This window comes from Hylobates moloch, unplaced genomic scaffold, assembly GCF_009828535.3.
Source record: "Hylobates moloch isolate HMO894 unplaced genomic scaffold, HMol_V3 SCAFFOLD_1, whole genome shotgun sequence".
Classification (NCBI taxonomy): domain Eukaryota; kingdom Metazoa; phylum Chordata; class Mammalia; order Primates; family Hylobatidae; genus Hylobates; species Hylobates moloch.
In genome coordinates, this window is record NW_026652276.1 from 39,304,416 (window position 1) to 39,323,027 (window position 18,612).

Below are 18,612 nucleotides of genomic sequence, written 5' to 3' on the forward strand. Positions count from 1 at the left end.
AAAAAAAAAAAAAAAAAAAAAAAAAAAGCTAACTTTATGTCTTGAGAGTTTGTACCACTTTTCTTTGTAGTGGTCACCTTGCTAATGCATTAGTTCTGAGATATTTATCTCCCTCACATGTGTGCAAGGAAGTCCCTGTTATCGAATACAGATACTTTAACAAGCAGACAAAGCAGAAGCCCAAAGTCCATACTAGGAACACCCTAAATTTTCCAAAAGCAAAAGTTCTCCCGAAATGGAGACATACAAGGGACTTTTATTATTCTGTTACTAGTTTCTATAACATTTCTTCTTTCAACACAGTATATGTTTCCCATTTAACCCAGAGCAATATTAACTTCCTTAGCAAGTCCAGTTCTAACTTCCAGTAAGTCCAACCATTATTTTTGAAGAGCATATCAATAACTTTATCAAGATGAAGGTAACCACATTCGTATTTCCTCAAGATTAGTTATTTGAAGCTCAGCAGCTTTTGTGGTCAGAAGGAAATTTTCCTCTAATAAACCAATATTGCTAATATAAAAAACCACCACACTGAAGAAAGGAGGGAAAGGACGGGATAAGCACAGAACAGAGAATGACTGGTTGCTTTTTGTCTTAATCTAGATAATCCATTCAATAAGAAGTAAATTAATTATCCTTAACCAATGGTAGGCTGAGAACAACCCTCAAAATAGGGTATTTTTTATGTTAAATGGGGAGAAATATCTATACTTTATTTATACTGGATAAGAATGTGTTTAAGTCTAAAAAAAACACCAGACGAGCTAAACTTTGCCTAGTATGTCTACAACCATTTTTTAGGAGAGGCAGGAATACCAAGGCATAATAAGATCAGATTGGTGTAATTTTGTATGTTTTTGAAATCCTTCATTAATTGTAGAATCTTGATATGATTAGAAACAAACTGTATTTCGGCCGGGCGCGGTGGCTCACGCTTATAATCCCAGCACTTTGGGAGGCCGAGGCAGGCGGATCATGAGGTCAGGAGATCGAGACCATGGTGAAACCCCGTCGCTACTAAAAATACAAAAAAAAAAAATTAGCCGGGCGTGGTGGCGGGCGCCTGTAGTCCCAGCTACTCGGAGAGGCTGAGGCAGGAGAATGGCGTGAACCCGGGGGGCGGAGCTTGCAGTGAGCCGAGATTGCGCCACTGCACTCCAGCCTGGGCGACACAGCGAGACTCCGTCTCAAAAAAAAAAAAGAAAAAAAAAAAGAAACAAACTGTATTTCAACAAACAGTTTTCAGTATTTGCAAATTGAAAAAGTGTTTTGTATTTCAACTATAAATATTTCATGTATATGTGTAGACCATCTAGAAATGTAGAGGTCTTACAGCATTAGAACGAAGGAAGTTTACATGTGTTCTATTTTTCTGAGCCTCTTTTAATAAAGATTGCAAGATGGCATAAAACAAAAGTTCGTTTCCTGAAGTTTTTAATACAATTATTGTTTTCTTATTCAAAAACTTGGGTTTTACCTCAAGATCATAGTATTAAGAAAGTACATTGAGTTGATATGGACATGGGAGAATGAAAATAAAACCAGGGCAATTAATATCCTTGTAAGGCCGGGTGCGGTAGCTCACGCCTATATAATCCCAGCACTTTGGGAGGCCAAGGCAGGCAGATCACTTGAAGTCGGGAGTTTGAGACCACCCTGGCCAACATGGTGAAACCCCATCTCTATTAAAAATATAAAAATTAGCCAGGCCTGGTGGCAGATGCCTGTAATCCCAGCTACTTGGGAGGCTGAGGCAGGAGAATTGCTTGAACCCAGGAGGTGGAGGTTGCAGTGAGCCGAGATCAGGCCATGCACTCCAGCCTGGGTGACAGAGTGAGACTCCGTCTCAAAAAAAAAAAAAAAAAAAAAATCCTTGTGAGATGAATTCCTTCTTATTTCATATGGAAGGGGACTATGTAAGATATGGGAAATAATATAATGCACGTTATTTGTCTAAATACTTTCAGTAACAAAAACTATCAAATATCAAAAATCTGAGCCTAGACACAAACAATTAAATATAAACCATAGTATGTAACCTGACTTATTGAAGGCAGGAATAAAAAGAAGAGAGCCAGAATTGATTCAGTTATTTTTGTCTTCCATAGTGTTGGCAGGACCCTGCATTTCTCTACCTTGAGCAATGAAGCAGTCCCAGAATTTTGGAATATAGAAATTAGGAAGAAAAAACGAACTTTAAAATATTAATTCAGTAGAACTGAAAGTAATGCATTTCATGCAACAGTAAAGTGCTTAAACATGGCAAAGAAAACTATGGGACAAGATGAGAAGAAAAATGGTTGGTAACGATGGGTCACATCCAGAAGACCAACATAAGCTATTTTTCCATCTTTTTCTGTACCATTTGAAATACTAAAGAGTTCAAAACAAATTGTCCTTGGCATTTAAAGTCAAGACATGGTTCTTCACTCAGTGGTGTAAATTAACCACTTATTGGCCAAAGAGTAAATACAAAAAGGAAATGAAGTTCTGACTGGTGTCGTGGGTGAGATTTTGCAGTGTATGTTTTTACATTTGTAGTGTACGTTTTAAACTTCCGGTTTTCTTGCTGCCTCAACATCTCCACAAACAGGCTGTGAGCACCTGGCCCAGTGTGATATGGGTGGCCCCTGCCACAAGTTTCCCTTGCTACCTTGCCCATGACCTAGTAACATTTAAATGCACCAGTGAAATTCTCTTTTTCTTGTGTGCTTCTCCCTGACCTGAAAGCTCCTGCCCATGTCTTAGGCCTCTCCGCTCCCCACCTGCTTGGCTGAGCCCCCTCCCATGTGACCCCCTCTCAGCATGCAGTGACTGTCTCTCTAGGACCTGTGAGTATATTACAACTTTTTTCCCTGTGTCTTTCCTGTGATATCCCTTGTGGCTACACCTCACTGACCATAACCTAAAAAGACACATACAAGAAACATGAAAGAAAAAGTTGTTTCTTGGGCTGGCCTGGACGAACAGGGAGCCAGGAGCTCGACCCCGGCTGTCGGAGGCGCAGTGAGGCCTGGTCTCCGGCTGCCAGACCATGCTGAGCAGAGCACGCGGCAGGCTCGCCTCAGCGCTGCGGGGCGCGGTCACCCGTAGGTGCCTGCACGCGTAGGGGTCGTGGCCTTTGGCCGACAGGAGCAAGAAGACTGAGGAGCCGCCCCACGCCTTCGATCCGGCGCTGGAGTTACTGGTGTGCCCGCTCTCCAAGAAGCCGCTCAGATATGAAGCATCAACAAATGAATTGATTAATGAAGAGTTGGGAATAGCTTATCCAATCACTGATGGGATTCCTAATAATATCATATTAGGCAGCTAGGATGAAGCATCAAAGAAGCAAGAAGTGGAGCAGCACTGGTTCGTAATTTAAAAAAATTAAAAAAACTCAACAGCCAACTTTCCTTAGTACCATATACCTTTTAAAACACAGTGGCAGGTAATAAGTGGAAGAGAAGAATGTTTCTGTCTCTTCCTATGTTGACTGTTCTTATTCCACTGGTTTCTTTAGCAGGACTGTTCCACTCAGCCTTTGTGGAAGAAAACTTCCCACAGGGCTGCACTAGCACAGCCAGCCTTTGCTTTTACAGCCTGCTCTTGCCTATTACCATACCGGTGTATGTATTCTTCCACCTTTGGACCTGGGTGGTTATTAAACTCTTCATGCATAACTGATGCAACTAGAGTCAATACGCTGTATATATTAATGATAGCTCTTGGACATCTATCTCTGAAAGCTCAAATGGATGGAATTTAGTTTGTGGGAAAGAGGCTTTGCTTTGAGCATATCAGGCTTAGGACTGTGAGAGGCTTAAGTTGCAGACACTTCTTTTATTGTACTCTTGTTCTGCCCTTGTTTTTTGAAGGCTCTGACATAACTGCTGTATCAGAAGAAACATTTTGACAGTGTCTTGTTGGAGATAAACATCCCTAATTGACATGTGATGACTATTTCTTATTCCATTCATCTAAGAGTCATTGAAATTTTGTTTTGTTTGTTTAGCTTCAAGGTCTTTGGTAGTCACATGTTAGGGATGACTGAAATAATTCCAAAGGAGTGATGTTGGAATAGTCCCTCTAATGGAAAGAAATGCATTTGAACAAATGTGATATAGAACCAAATAATCAAATAGAAATTTCATGTACTTACAAAAATTGAGTTTGTAAAATTACCTTCATTTCTTTGACATTAAATGCTTATAGCAATAAAGATGTTGACACTTTCTCATAAAAAATTAAAAAAAATTAATAAAAAGTTGTTTCTTTTTTCCCATTTTAAAGTAGTATCTTCTAGAAGAAAAAAATCAGCCATAGCACTACTGTCTAGGAATAACCACTACTAACATATTTTTGGTTTTTTTTTGTAGTGCCTTCAAGCACACATTTGAATTGTGATCCAGATGATTTTACTGTTCCCTCTCTCTTAAATGGGCATACCAAGTCACAGAGATTTGAAAACCAATTATAGGCCGGTGAGGTGGCTCACGCCTGTAATCCCAGCACTTTGGGAGGCCGAGGCAGGCAGATTGCCTGAAGTCGAGAGTTTGAGACCAGCCTGGCCAGCATGGTGCAACCCCGTCTCTACTAAAAATACAAAAATTAGCCGGGCGTGGTGGCAGGCGCCTGTAATCCCAGCTACTGGGGAGGCTGAGGCAGGAGAATCGCTTGAACCCAGGAGGTGGAGCTTGCAGTGAGCCGAGATTGCCCACTCCACTGCACTCCAGCCTGAGCAAAAAACCAACTGTATAAGTCTTTCCCTCAAAAAAGCCAGGTATATTAAAAACCCACCAGAAATGTGACTGAAGTTCGTTTTTGCCTCCCTAAAACCTGTGCTCCCCAAATTAAAGAGTATTTCTTTTTATTTTCTGCAGCTATAGCAACATTAAAAACCAGAGAGTTTGAGAATGTCTGTCACTAACGTCCTTGATCAGGAGCTGATAACTAACCAGCTCCTTTCTTTTGACCCTCTGAACTAAGCTGCCAGCAGCTGTAGCAATGAAGAGGATCACAAAGAACAAGGCAGTGTGGCCCAATGTCACATAATCTGCAATGTCTCCAACATCTTTATTTTACCAGTGTCACTGGTGCAAGCAAAGTAGCAGTAAGACTACATGATTAACTCTGAATTCCAGAGTCAGACTTGGTTCAAAGACAGTCTCTGACATTTCCCAGATATGTCACCATGGAAAAGTCAACCTAATTCCAATTTTGTTATCTGTATGATAGTAAAAATAGCAGTACCTGGCTTCAAAGGGTTATTATAAAGATTAGGGTAAAAGTAATACGTAAAGTGTCCGATATTCGGTAAGCTATCAAGAGGCATTATCAATTTTTATTACAATTTCAGTTTATCTTTGACGATTTTAAACTTTACAAGCTAAAATGAATTTTATGAGAACACTTCCCATGACCAAAAACCACTGGCTCCCCTATGGAATGAATAAACTTACCTGACAAAATATGAAGGCAGACACATGTTTGTTTACAGTTTCATATTTTCTAAGTGATAGCACTATTGTCAGCATTTCCTTAATCACACAAATAAAACAGGTTCACAAAGGTGACTTCTTGGCCCAAGATCCCATAAACATTACGCATCAGAGCCAGAACTAGCACCCAAATTGTGGCCCTAAATCTAGGACTTTCTCTGTTTCTCCTCTCAATTATTCCAATGATCTAAAAAATAATTACTTAAGATATAGAATTGAGACAAATGGTTATACTCCTGGTTTTTAACTATTAGAGCCTCCAAGATAGTCTTCTACAAAACAATGATTCGGCAGGACTAATCCACACTAGTGCATAAAATCAAAGTTAGAATATATGGAGATAAATTCTCAGTTTGAGGGTGATGCAAAATGATGAAAGAGAATTATTCTGGTTTTTTTTGGTTTGTTTTTATAAAACCTAGAAATTTTGGAGCTACTTATTAAAGGGAAGTAGAAACAATGTCTTGAAGACCCCAGTCTCATTTCTGCATTAAGATACCAGACAAACCTAAAAGTTGTAGCTACAGCAGTGCTCTTCATATCGTTTTAATACAACCTTCAGTGAGAAATACTTTTTATACTACAAGCTAGAACATATGTATATATCTCTGACAAAAGTTTTACGCATGAAAACTACTCTCCTTACGTATGAATATACTTATGTTTTCTATTCTGCTTCATTTTTTAAAAAGTTGGTTGAACTCATTTAGTTCATATCAAGACCCAAACAGTTGGGAAAACACTGATTCAAAGAGCTACAAAGGCTATTGGCATTATCATACTAAAATATATTTTAAAAGCACACCTAATCTTAGCAAAGGAAAAAGAACAGTCTCTGTTACACATGAGCAGGGAGGTGCTATGAAGAAGAGACTACAATGACTGTATTTCACATATTTGCTCTCCTCAACCTCTTAAAAGGTGGGGGTGGGGGAATACTGAGAAAGAAAGGGAGAAAATTTTACGTGCCAATTTTAGAATTCTCTTTGCATTTGATACTATGTTAAATTATTGTGTAAATATATTAGCTATCCCCAAACTCTGGTTAACTTTTTTGCTCAGAAATAATATTTCAAAAATTTTAACAGGCTAGACACCATGGCTCACACCTATAATCCCAGCACTTTGGGAGGCAGAGGTGGGAGGATCACTTGAGGCCAGAAGTTCGAGACCAGCCTGAGCAGTGTGGCAAGACCTTGTCTCTACGAAAAAAATAAAATAAAATAAAATAAATTTATATAAAAATTAGCCAGGCATGGTGGCACATACCTGTGGTCCCAGCCACTTCGGAGGCTCAGACAGGAGGATCCCTTGAGTCTGGCACTTTGGGAGGCAGAGGTGGGAGGATCACTTGAGGCCAGGAGTTTGAGACCAGCCTAGGCAATGTAGCAAGACCTTGTCTCTACAAAAATAAATAAATAAAATAAATTTATAAAAAAATTAGCCAGGCGTGGTGGCACATACCTGTGGTCCCAGCCACTTGGGAGGCTGAGGCAGAAGGATCCCTTCAGCCCAGGAGCTTGAGGCTGCAGTGAGCTGAGTGACTATGCCACTGTACTCCACCCTGGGTAACGCAGCAGAGACTCTGTCTCAAAAACAAAAAAAAATTAATTTGGTGACCAAATTACTGTGGTGACTTATGTCATTAAAATGTGTCCCTGCTTTCTAAGTTATTACAGTGTAGCCTTCTGACCAGCTCTGTTGTGTGGATACAGACAAAACCCCTAAAACTCAACAACTGTCCCCTGAAACGGAACGACTATCTTGCGTATATAAGCCACTGTCACAAAGGAAGAATATGGCTGGATTACCAAGAATTAACAAAACAAAAAAACTCCTCTTATGTACTTTATAATGAATGTAAGTGACTGCCCCAGCTAAGTTACCTCTAATAAAACTCTGAAGCAGTGAATTCCTCACGCATAGGTATCTCTCTGTGCTGCTTATATTTTAATGTGTGCCTAGCACTTACCCCGAAGAGCAGGTACTTTCAGTTCTAGGGCAAGTGAGGGGTAGCAAGGAACCTGCTGCTGAACACAAACACATTTTTCTATTAGTCTGAGAAAAACAATGTACCACTTAAAAGCTAGATAAATAACCAGTCCAAAAAGAAATGTAACTTGAATTTGGACAACACAAAAATTCACAGAAAAAAACTCAAGAAGAACAGACTTTATTTTTAACATAAAAGTTCTATTTTCTTGTGAGGCAGCAACAAGTGTTCAGGTACTGGGAATACATAAGTACAGCGTAACAATACTGATTACCGTTGGAAATGCTGTTTTTTGAGAGAACTGTTAGAATAACAAAATGTTTTAAATTGCATTTTAAAAAGAGTTACACAACTTCCACAGAGACAAAAAATGAAGAGTTAAAAAAATTCTATTCTTAAACAAGACTGTATAAACAAAATGCTGTTCAGGGCTGCTCTGCTCATCATCAATTTGGTCAGAGTAAAACTTAAAAGTGCGGAGTTAAGCATTCTTAGCTTTATTTTGCAAATTCAGCACTTCCACTCATCTGGTTTTGAGACATCAAAATTCCAAAGACTAAGGAATGAACCTTAAGTTTACAATAGTAAAGTAAATGCAGTAGTGGCAAATTTTCTTTTATTTTCCTTCACAAAAGAAAATCTTTATAACCCAGTCCTAGTCTTGGCATAGTGAAAGCTATAAATTCTGCCTTTTTTTACACTTTCTTTCGGTGAAAGCCAACAACTGAAAGCAAAGAAAAAGGACTTTCATGTCGTCAAATATTCCACAGTTAGCAAGAGCACCTTCTAAAAGACTGATTTGGACTGTGGTCATAAGTATTAAGTATAAGAAATATAAAACAAATTGAATAATCTAGTTGAAAAATAATCTTGACATCCATGCTCACCACATGTAACCAAAGAGGCAAAACCGGTATTTTTAAAACACAGTTGCTTACAAAAGCTATGACAAGTAATAGACTCAGTCATGATCAGAAACAGTAAATTTATATAATTTTTATCATCACAAAGAAGAAATTGTTTCAAGATTAAAAAAACCTAAGATTGACAAAGTGAATAACCAAATAGTTCCTTTCTCTGAAAGACACATGCTACCCATTTCTTTTAATGCAATGGAAGTAAATTTTTATAAAATTAAAAAATTTTAAATTATATTCCCATTGAAGCTATTCTATTTACCTTCTGTACAGTTTTCTACAGAATAACAATAATTATGGAGTGTAATTTTAGAAACCAACATTATGCATTCTATTGAGGGTGTCACATTTCACTGGAAAGCTGGAGACCCATTTAAAAAAAAAATCAACCACCAGGAACTAAGGGTTAAATAAAACAGCTGAATGAACCTATGGTTAATATTTTTTCAAGACTGTGATAAAGCTTACATGCTTAAAAATTAGCCCTTTGGCACTGGCAGTTAGAGTTGTTTTGTACCTTGTACCTTTTTTTCAAATCTCAAGCTCTATTTCTCCCAAACCCCAGGGATCTGTCTGGTTGCCATACAATTCATTTACCTGCAAATTCACATTCTCCTTACAACCAAATATTAGACTATAAGTTCTATTTATAAGACTGTAAATAATTCTGAAACTTGTTCTTCCATTCCAATTTTAAGTTACTTTAGATTAAGGATATATGAAACTCCACAGAAAGATATGAATTAGACAAATATGCACAACAGAGCAAAAGGGAAAACCTCTACAGAGTGGCATTCTAGTTCTAAAATGCCATTGTGACTGGCAGGGATAGAGATGGAAGAGGAATGGAAGTGCAAGGTCAAGAACACAGATTTAACAGAATTCAAGTCATCCAAAAACCAACAGTTCTTTTTAAATAACTTGTTTTTAACTTCCTCTACCCCCATTCTGATTTCAGTTTTACCTTTTCTTCTGAACTTCTGATACAGTAGATACTCAGTGGTGATACAGTCAAGTTACAATGCATAACAAAGGAGGCAAAATATCAAGGCTCTCAGTGAGAAAATGTAGACCCCAAATAACTGAGCTTTTAATGACTGAGAAGCCATAACGTACTAGTTCCAAATAAATTAGTTTTGGATTGAGAAAGTACCAAAGTTCATCAATCCTACCATCTAAAACCTGACAGATTTATTCAAATGTTTGAATTTATCTGATTTACCTAAATGCATCTCGAATTTAAACTCAACAGGGATTATTTTAAATTGCTTAGATGTTTTAAAGGTACATGAGTATAAGAAGTCCTTTCCGAAGATTTATTGCTACCACTAGGTTTTCCTTGATAGAATATGTCTGGGTAAGCTGACATATTAACCTTCTAAACTGTATCCTCTTTATAAGGATTTAAAAACTTTTTTCTACCTTATAATATGTATAGGAACAGTAAATTATTGCATCATAAAGTAGTATATGAAGAAATGAAAAGGATGCTTTTATTCACTGTTTGCTGAAACTCACTTTTAAAAAGAGCTGCTCCTGGACAGGCGTGGTGGCTCACACCTGTAATCCCAGCACTTTGGGAGGCCAAGACGAGCAGATCACCTGAGGCCAGGAGTTCGAGAACAGCCTGACCAACATGGTGAAACCCCATATCTCCTAAAAATACAAAATTAGCTGGGTGTGGTGGTGCATGCCTATAATCCTAGCTACTTGGGAGGCTAAGGCAGGAGAATTGCTTGAACCCAGGAGACAGAGGTTGCAGTGAGCTGAGATCACACCATTGCACTCCAGCCTGGGCAACAAGAGTGAAACTCCGTCTCAAAAAGAAAAAAGCTGCTCCTTAATCTCACTACCACATACCCAGAAATCAAATACTGATGTCATGTGATACTGGCAGTGATTTATATTAGGATGAGCCCAAATCCAAAACTGTATGGAGTTTTCAAAGGTGCTTATCGTTCATACTCAAGTTCTGGTCTATTTTCCCCACTATGTGGAGCATTAGGGGGTAAATTAGCAAAATCTGTAGGCAACAAATCTCAGGGCCAATCACCACCACAAAGAAAAATGTCAGTCACAGGATTCTGCGGCTACAGTTTGGATCACTATCCACTGGATTACACTCCTGGCAAACTACTAGCCCAACCAAATCCACAAGACAACAACATCACAAGGGCAAAGGAGGAAATCCATGCACAGCCATTTCAGGATCTCTTTGGGGCTATGATACAGTGATGATTAAAGGCAGAATGACACCTGTGGTGAAGGAGGAAGAGCGTGTGATATACACACACACACATATATATATATATCACAGAAAACCAAAGGGGCTCCTTACTCTTAGCTAGCAATCAACACTGGATAGTTTCCTTTTGGCTCACCGACTTCTAAATCAAGTTCCAATATGGGTGAGAACATATTAAAGCACTTGTCTTCAGACTACAACTTTTCTGACCACATGGTGAAATGTGTACAGGAGTAGTGAAGAAAACAGCAGTTATACAAATATTTCACCCAAAGCACAAACTTTTGACATCAAAAACATAAATCACGTAATGTACGAATATTGCTTTTTAATCTCTTTTTATATATAGTTGTTCAATGCATTTACCTATCAATCCTTGTTTGGGAGAAGAACATAGTCATGAGATTAAGATTGCTGGGAAAACGTCAACAATCCCTTTGGTCCCAAAGCTGAAAACAGCTGAGAAAAGCACACATCTAGAAAGGGAACAAGAGACAGAGGCCACCAAAGAATCTTTTGAATATCCTGTTTGCTATGTTTCAGAAAATGTAACATTGGTATATTATAAAATAGTCATTTTCATAGAAAAGATGGTTCTTGCAGCATCAGTCACATCTCCCTTTAGGAATCATGTTGGCAAGGATCAGGGGTGTCTGTGTGTGTGTGTGTGTGTGTGTGTGTGTGTGTTTTAAAGAAGTCTAATTCGAAAACAAAAACGTGATATTGTCTCTCCAAAGGTAAAGAATGAGACCTTTCTTGTTTCAATCAGTGCTTTGATAAAAAGCAGGCTAAGCACTGAGTGGTGGCGTTCACAAGTGGGGCAGAGCCGTCACGGGGGATCCTTTCTTCCAGAAGCCTCACCGTCACATGTCGCTGGAAAGCTGGAGCACATCACAGCCGACCAGAAGCGCACGATGCCATCAGAATCCAGTGATCTGAGGAGGTTCCCAATTTCCCAGAACAACAGCCACATTGCACTGTGACCTATCCTTCAGCTTCCTCAATTGGTTCTGGTGGTGGGAGTAGAGAAGCTGGTGGCATGACTGTACTTGTTCCTCGAGAGACTCGGTCTTGCTCTGTGTTTGTAGACAGGGAGGCCACAGCAATAGGCTGCAGCAGAGTGGTTGTCATGCCAGTGGTGACTGTCAGGCTGTGGCCAGAGCCCTTGAGTGTAAGATCCGGGGTAGGAAGGAGTGGCTTGAGGATGCTGACGAGGCAGAAAGCAGATCCACTTTTAGGAATGAAATTCACCTTGTTTTTGTCAGGACAATAAAAGGCTGGGATTTCATGAAGCTGTTTTGGCCTAGACACAGAACAGACAACCCAATGCTTTTAAGTCACTGAACTTAAAAAAAAAAAAAAAAAAAAAAAAAGCTTGGAAACAAGCTCTTTTATTTTTAAAGAACAGTTAACTGACATCACAGAAAAGGAATATAAAACTCAAGCTCCGTCCCCCCTTCAAACACCAAGGACCAAAGTGCTATCTGACATGATTCAACATATGTATCTTAGAATGCAAGAAGCCCTATCACTGCTGCTTTCAGTTCCCTCGACAGCCCCATTACCATGCAGACGGCTCAGCCTGATGAGCACTGCATGTCAGCGAAAAGCTAAGACGGTCAAGGGAATAATGAATTTCCTATAGCAAAAGAAAATCTAGATGTTTAAAGACATGTATGCCTTTATGTATGGTATATTCCACTGCCACGATTTTTCCGAGGTCTACAGTATACTGGAAGGAGACAGCAAGGAAATTAAAGATATACAATGTCCGCCTTTTGCTAAGTTCCACCATTGCATGACGAAAACTATGGTAGGCATGGCTTTTCTCTTCAAGTGCTTGTAAAAATCTCTTTGATGGAAACAATTCTTTGAGTTAACCATGATAGTTTTCTGAGCAATATAATGTAAATGTGAAATCAAAATAAAAACTCCTTTGCTTTGAAAGCTTTTTATTAAAGCCAAATTCTTCCCTTTTCTTAGGTCCTCCTGAAAATTAACCCAAATTGTTGAAAAAGATATTGGTATTAATGGTAATTCATGAAAATTAAAAGTATAAAAAAACTACATTGTTAAAGTAACACAGAAATGCCACAAAACCAAGGTGGGAGAACCTAAGTAAATCAAGACTTAGGTTGAGTCTCATCTCTTCCAATGACAATAAAAATCTAAATCAGCCAGCCGTGGTGGTTCACACCTGTAATTCCAGCACTTTGGGAGTCTGAGCGGGGAGGCTTACTTGAACCCAGGAGTTCCAGACCAGCCTGGGCAACATAGTGAGACCTCATCTTTATAAAAACCTTTAAAAAAAATAATCTAGTCTGACGGCATGCACCTATAGTCCCAGCTACTTGGGAGGCTGAGGTGGGAGGATAGCTTGGCCCTGGGAGGTGGAGGTTGTACTGAGCCATAATCAGGCCACTGCACTCCAGCCTGGGCAACAGAGCAAGACCCTGTCTCATAAGAAAAAAAAAAATCTAGATCAGTTCAATAAAAATCCAAGTGTGCACTAAATTCTGAGGATACAAAGTTGAAACAATCCACAAGGAGGAGGTGGACTAAATTTATAGTTCTTGTGGGGTGAGGAGTGATGGGGACAGAGATGTGTTTCAACATAACTAGCTTCCTTTATAATCTTGCATATATGATGCATTTAAAACATTATTCGGAGAAGGGATCCACAAGCTTTACCAGACAGACTGCCAAAGTTGTCCACAGCACAGAAGAGTTGTTAAGACCTCCACAAGAGAATCTAACAGGCATGATAACAAAGGTTTATAAAAAGGTTTAGAGGTAGCACAAGGGGGTGGATAACCTGTGGCCTGTAGGAAGAAGGAGGGTTTGGTAGTAACCTTCTGAGCTGGGTTTTGAAGAATGAGTGAACAGCAGATGGGGAGTGGACACCAAAAAGATGTGTGTTCCAAGTAGACAATGATTAGGTGGGCAGATTTTTATTAACAGTGAACACTATGGAGAGCTTTGGCAAATATAACAATTAAGAACAAAGAAAAATACATCATGTAAGTTATGTTCAACTGGGCACTATTCTTTGTTGAATAGTTGAGTACTTTTAGTGCCACAAGTATATTTGGATATATTACTGATAACAACAACATACACCCTTCTATTTTTATCATCTGAGAGCATGATTTTCAATACACTGAACTTGAGGAAGCTGAGGTTATGTTTCCATAATTAAATAATGCCTTAAATTTTCCTTTGAAGACAGAATTACCGAAGTTAACTTTCATTCTTGTAGAATGAAAAACTTCTTGTAGAAAATGAAAAGGCTAATTTTAACACTTCCATCCAAATGAGGCCTAGATTTTTAATTAACTTATTTGTTTGAGGTTATCTTCTTAAAAATGACTTAAGATGGCCGGGCGCAGTGGCTCACGCTTGCAATCCCAGCACTTTGGGAGGCCAAGGCGAGTGGATCATGAGGTCAGGAGATCGAGACCATCCTGGCTAACACAGTGAAACCCTGTCTCTACTAAAAGATACAAAAAATTAGCCAGGTGTGGTGGTGGACGCCTGTAGTCCCAGCTATTTGGGAGGCTGAGGCAGGAGAATGGCGTGAACCCAGGAGGTGGAGCTCGCAGTGAGCCAAGATCACACCATTGCACTCCAGCCTGGGCGACAGAGTGAGACTCCGTCTCAAAAAAAAAAAAAAAAAAAAGACTTAAGACTCATGGCTGCTAATAGGTCTCTGGGATGAAACTTTACATTTCTGAAGTACAAACTTCCAGATTTAGATAAAGTTTTTTATCTGGAATTTTTTTTTAATGACAGGAATCTAAAAACCATTTAACTTCCTTGCTGCTTTCATGAAAACAGACTTACGATATACCTCACACAAAATAATGTAAACAGTAATAACTTGTCTAACTGATCAGATCAAGAAACAGAACATTAACACCAATATAACATAAAGCACCAAAAAAACTCTCCTTGTGCCTTCTTCTTCCTGTCACTACCCCAGCCCACCAAGAAGAATCACTTTCCTAACCTCTGTGGCTTCTAAGAGCGCATTATCCAAGAAAAACATGACCCACCACAGGATATGTGACCTCCACATATGCTAGCAGAAGCTGCAAATACTAACGTTACTTCAAAGCATTCTTCAACTTACAAGTCATACATAGAAAGAAAAAATCTCATGCTGTTTTTAAAATTTTATTTTTTCTTAAGCAGTTATTCCAAAAGGATTATGTCTCAAAGTAGATATAACTTAAAAATGCCTCTCTATATTGCAAAGAAGCCATAATGTGTCAGAATCTAAGGACTTCATTAGCTGGGATCAGGAAAGAGTATATTCAACTTCATTAAAAAGGACTTACTAAGTGCAGATGACATGGCTATGGTATGTGCTGTTATCAAAAAGATTATAGAGACAGAAGTACAAAATCTGGTTTTGTCCTTTTTGGGCCCAAATCCAACCACCTATTTTCTTTCAGGTAAACAGATACATTTCTAGAAATCAGAGATCACTCCTTACTCCATCCCAACCCCCCAGTTCAGGTCAGAGTTAGTACTTTAAAGCAAAAGTAAGACTTAGTGAGAAAAGTATTCTTAAAAGAATGGCTAAAGCTAAAATGTTATATTGGGACCAACAATCTACCCTTGCTTTCATTATAGTGTGCACGGTGGTTATTGCTCTAATTTTGACATTTCTGGGACAAAAAGAGACTAATTTTTTTAAAAGACTTTGAGTAACTTATTTTATTGACAAAAGGTTAAAATTACTTCTTAGATATCCACACTTAGTTACGACTGCTAATTTGCCTTTGGAACATAATTAAAATATTAATAGTGTTTTTGTGTTACACAGTCTTTCTACCAGTAAAACGTATAATAAACATTACATTAAAAGAAAAAGAATAGGTTTACCTTCTACTAACAGATCAATGTGCCATAAAACATGTAATATGACTGGGCACGGTGGCTCATGCCTATAATCCCAGCACTTTAGGAGGCCAAGGCGGATGGATCACTTGAGCCCAGGAGTTCAAGACCAGCCTGAGCACATGCCAAAACCCCATCCATCTCTACAAAAACTAGCTGGGTGTGGTGGCATGCCTGTGGTCTCAGCTAACTGGGAGGCTGAGGTGAGAGAAGTGCCTGAGCCCAGGGAGGTCGAGGCTGCAGTGAACTGTTGACTGCAACACTGTACTCCAGCCTAGGTGACAGAATGAGAACCTGTCTCAGCAGGGTTGGTGGTGGAGGGGGCCGGCACAACTCCAAAAAAGTACACTTGGGCCAACAGATTTTAACCTAACAGAATGAGCCCATTTCTGCTTTCCAGTTCCAAAATAGTGGTAAAGAAGCACATGGTTCCACTCCCTGCCACAGAAAACCAAAAACAAATACGTATTACTGAGGTGATTACTAGCAATATCCTAGAATTCAAGTATGAAGAGAGAGTTCCTGGGGCCACAGAGAAGTGAAAAAACCGAGAATCAGACTTCCACATCTGTGACAACCCTACCCTCATTCTGCCCAGCACAATTCATGGTTTCTACACTAGAAAAACCGAGACTGGTTTAGACAACCAGCTTCCCCACAATCCTGGGTTCCCTGACAAGACACTGCCTTAACCCATGGGAAGCATGGTAAATACATGAAAGGAAAAATATCCCCAAGGAAAGGCGAAAACAAAGAGGGGAGGCAGAAATGCCATCCCCAGCCCTTGGAAACTCTGCTGTGCAATTAGGTGAAAGCACATCACAGTGGTTCAGCAGCACCACACAGGTCCCTCCGGCAGGAACTCCGACCTAGCCTTCCCACGCTGCTGGGAACTTTGGGACCTCCCCCATTCAGGAGCAGCAGCCTTTAGGTTGTTTACTAGAGCCATGGTGGACCTCTGTTTAAGGCGCCACCTAGAGCCAAAAAGGAGGCAGCAATCAAGCAGTGAAGAATCTGTAAGCAAATATATCCAGTAAAAACCAAAACAAGCCAGACAGAGAAAACTAGAATAAATAATCCTTCAATGCAAAGACATAAACCTATATCCACAAGAATTAACAGCAAACAGGGAACCATGACCTCCTCAAATGGACAAAGCAAAGAACCAGTAACTGATGCTAATGAGACACCAATATGTGAATTTGCTAACCAATAATTCAAAATAGCAGTTTTAAGAAAACTCAGTGATCTCCAAGATAACACAGAAAAACAATTTGGAAATTTATCAAATAAATTTAACAAAGAGATTGAAATAATTTTTAAAAATCAAACAAATCTTAGAACTGAGAAATACATTTGCAGAACTAAAAAATTCATAAGAGTTGTGATATAAACAGGAGATGAATCAAACAGAGGAAAGAATTGGTGAGCTTGAAGACAGGCTATTTGGAAATATACAGTCAGAGAAGAAAAAAGGAAAAAGAATGAAAAGGAACAAAGACCATCTACAAGATACAGAAAATTGCCTCAAAAGACCAAATCTAGGAATTATTGTTCAAGAGGATGTCGAATGATAGCAAGGGGTAGAAAGCTTATTCTCAGAAGTAATAACAGAAAACTTTCCAAAACCTGAGAAAGATATAAATACCCAGGTACAGGAAGGTCAGGGAACACCAAATGGCTCTGACCCAAAAACAACTACCCCAAGACATACAATAATTAAACATTCAAAGTCAAGGACAAAGAGAAGATCCTAAAAGCAGCAAGAGGAATGAAGCAAATAACATATAAAGGAGCTCCAATTTGTCTGGCAACAGACTTCTCAATGGAAATTATACAGGCCAGAAGGGAGTGGAACATGATTTTCAAACTGGTGAAAACAATGACCTAATTTCTTGAGAATACTAATGAAAAAGTATAAGCCAGTATTTTCACAATGGGCATAAAAATCATCTGAGCTACTTGTTAAAGATGCACAGCTCACGTCCTACCTCCATATTTACCCATACTAAGTCTGGGGTAGGGTCTTGGAATCTACAGTTTCTACTAACTCCCCAGGTGACTATGATGCAGGGAGTCCCTGGAACAAATCTGCTATAAAACGGGCTTAAACTCTCAGCTAGTACCACTTAAAACTTATAAGCTAATATGGTGAAAAAACCTAAAATAAGCAGTTGCTAAAACAAGAGTTTTCAATTACAGTCACAGAAGCAGATAGGAGACTGGTGTTTCCTAGTAGAGAAGTTGAAGGGATTCAAAAACAATGCTCTTTGTGTGGTTAAATTATTCAGAATTCAGGTTCAAGGAAGCACTGACAAGAAAGCACATGAGAGAAACAAAAGAATGCCTTTTTTTGCATTCTGGCTTTTTCGTGTACAATTCTCGTCTTCCCACCTACTTGGGAGTGCTGTGGCATGATCTTGGCTCACTGCAATCTCCGCCTCCCAGGTTCAAGCAATTCTCCTGCCTCAGCCTCCCAAGTAGCTGGGATTATTACAGGCGTGCACCACCACACCCAGCTAATTTTTGTATTTTTAGTAGAGATGGTGTTTCACCATGTTGGCCAGGCTGGTCTCCAACTCCTGACCTCAGTGATCCGCCCACCTTGGTCTCCCAAAGTGCTGGGATTACAGGCATGAGCCACCACGCCCAGCCTAGAATGCCATATTTCAAATCACTCCAAGATGTTAATGATAAAAGATGACAAACTGTGTAAACTGCAGAAGGCTGGACAATCTCCATGTTGTATCTCAGGATTTGCAGTAAAAAAAGCCAAAAAGGGTGGCTCTCGGACTTGGCAACCACAGTGAAATTAGACGGCGAGGGCTAAACACTGTCATCATATCTCCAAATAACATTCATCACCTAAATTGCTCCATCTCACACAAACCTCAAATCCTTAGTCATCACTTGTAAAGCAAGGAGCCACAGGCTGTATACTTTCTGGGTGACTTATGAGTTTAAAATGGGAGTAGCTGACTAGAATACTAGCCAAAAGAAGTATGTGAATACAGGAGATCACATACCAAGGGCACTAGATACTACTGTTAGTTTAAAATCCTGCTTAGG

General features: G+C 39.3%; 2 protein-coding genes and 1 pseudogene across 3 annotated transcripts in view; 2 read left to right on the forward strand and 1 right to left on the reverse strand.

Annotated features, from left to right (window-relative positions):
• The first annotated feature begins 2,352 nt into the window (after positions 1-2,352).
• Positions 2,353-3,367, forward strand: LOC116810427 (protein preY, mitochondrial-like; annotated as a pseudogene).
• An 86-nt stretch (positions 3,368-3,453) lies between these two features.
• Positions 3,454-3,669, forward strand: LOC116810429 (phosphatidylinositol N-acetylglucosaminyltransferase subunit Y-like). Its single transcript, XM_032754913.2, has one exon. The coding sequence runs from the start codon at positions 3,454-3,456 to the stop codon at positions 3,667-3,669; it is 216 nt and encodes a 71-aa protein (XP_032610804.1).
• Positions 3,670-6,793: 3,124 nt separating this feature from the next.
• FAM117B (family with sequence similarity 117 member B) overlaps positions 6,794-18,612 on the reverse strand; it is a 138,330-nt gene continuing 126,511 nt past the window's right edge. The window contains exons 8-9 of one of the 2 annotated variants that reach the window (XM_058439630.1): positions 11,005-11,941; positions 6,794-6,885 (exon numbers count right to left, since the gene is read on the reverse strand). In XM_058439630.1, the coding sequence (XP_058295613.1) occupies positions 11,623-11,941 (319 nt within the window). In that variant the 3' untranslated portion in view covers positions 6,794-6,885; positions 11,005-11,622. Of the gene's footprint in view, positions 6,886-7,635; positions 11,942-18,612 lie in introns of those variants that run through there. The other variant, XM_032754914.2, reaches the window with a different exon arrangement.

Coding starts and splice junctions, on each gene's coding strand:
- LOC116810429 (XM_032754913.2), top strand. CDS start 3,454: ATGTTTCTGTCTCTTCCTATGTTGACTGTTCTTATTCCACTGGTTTCT.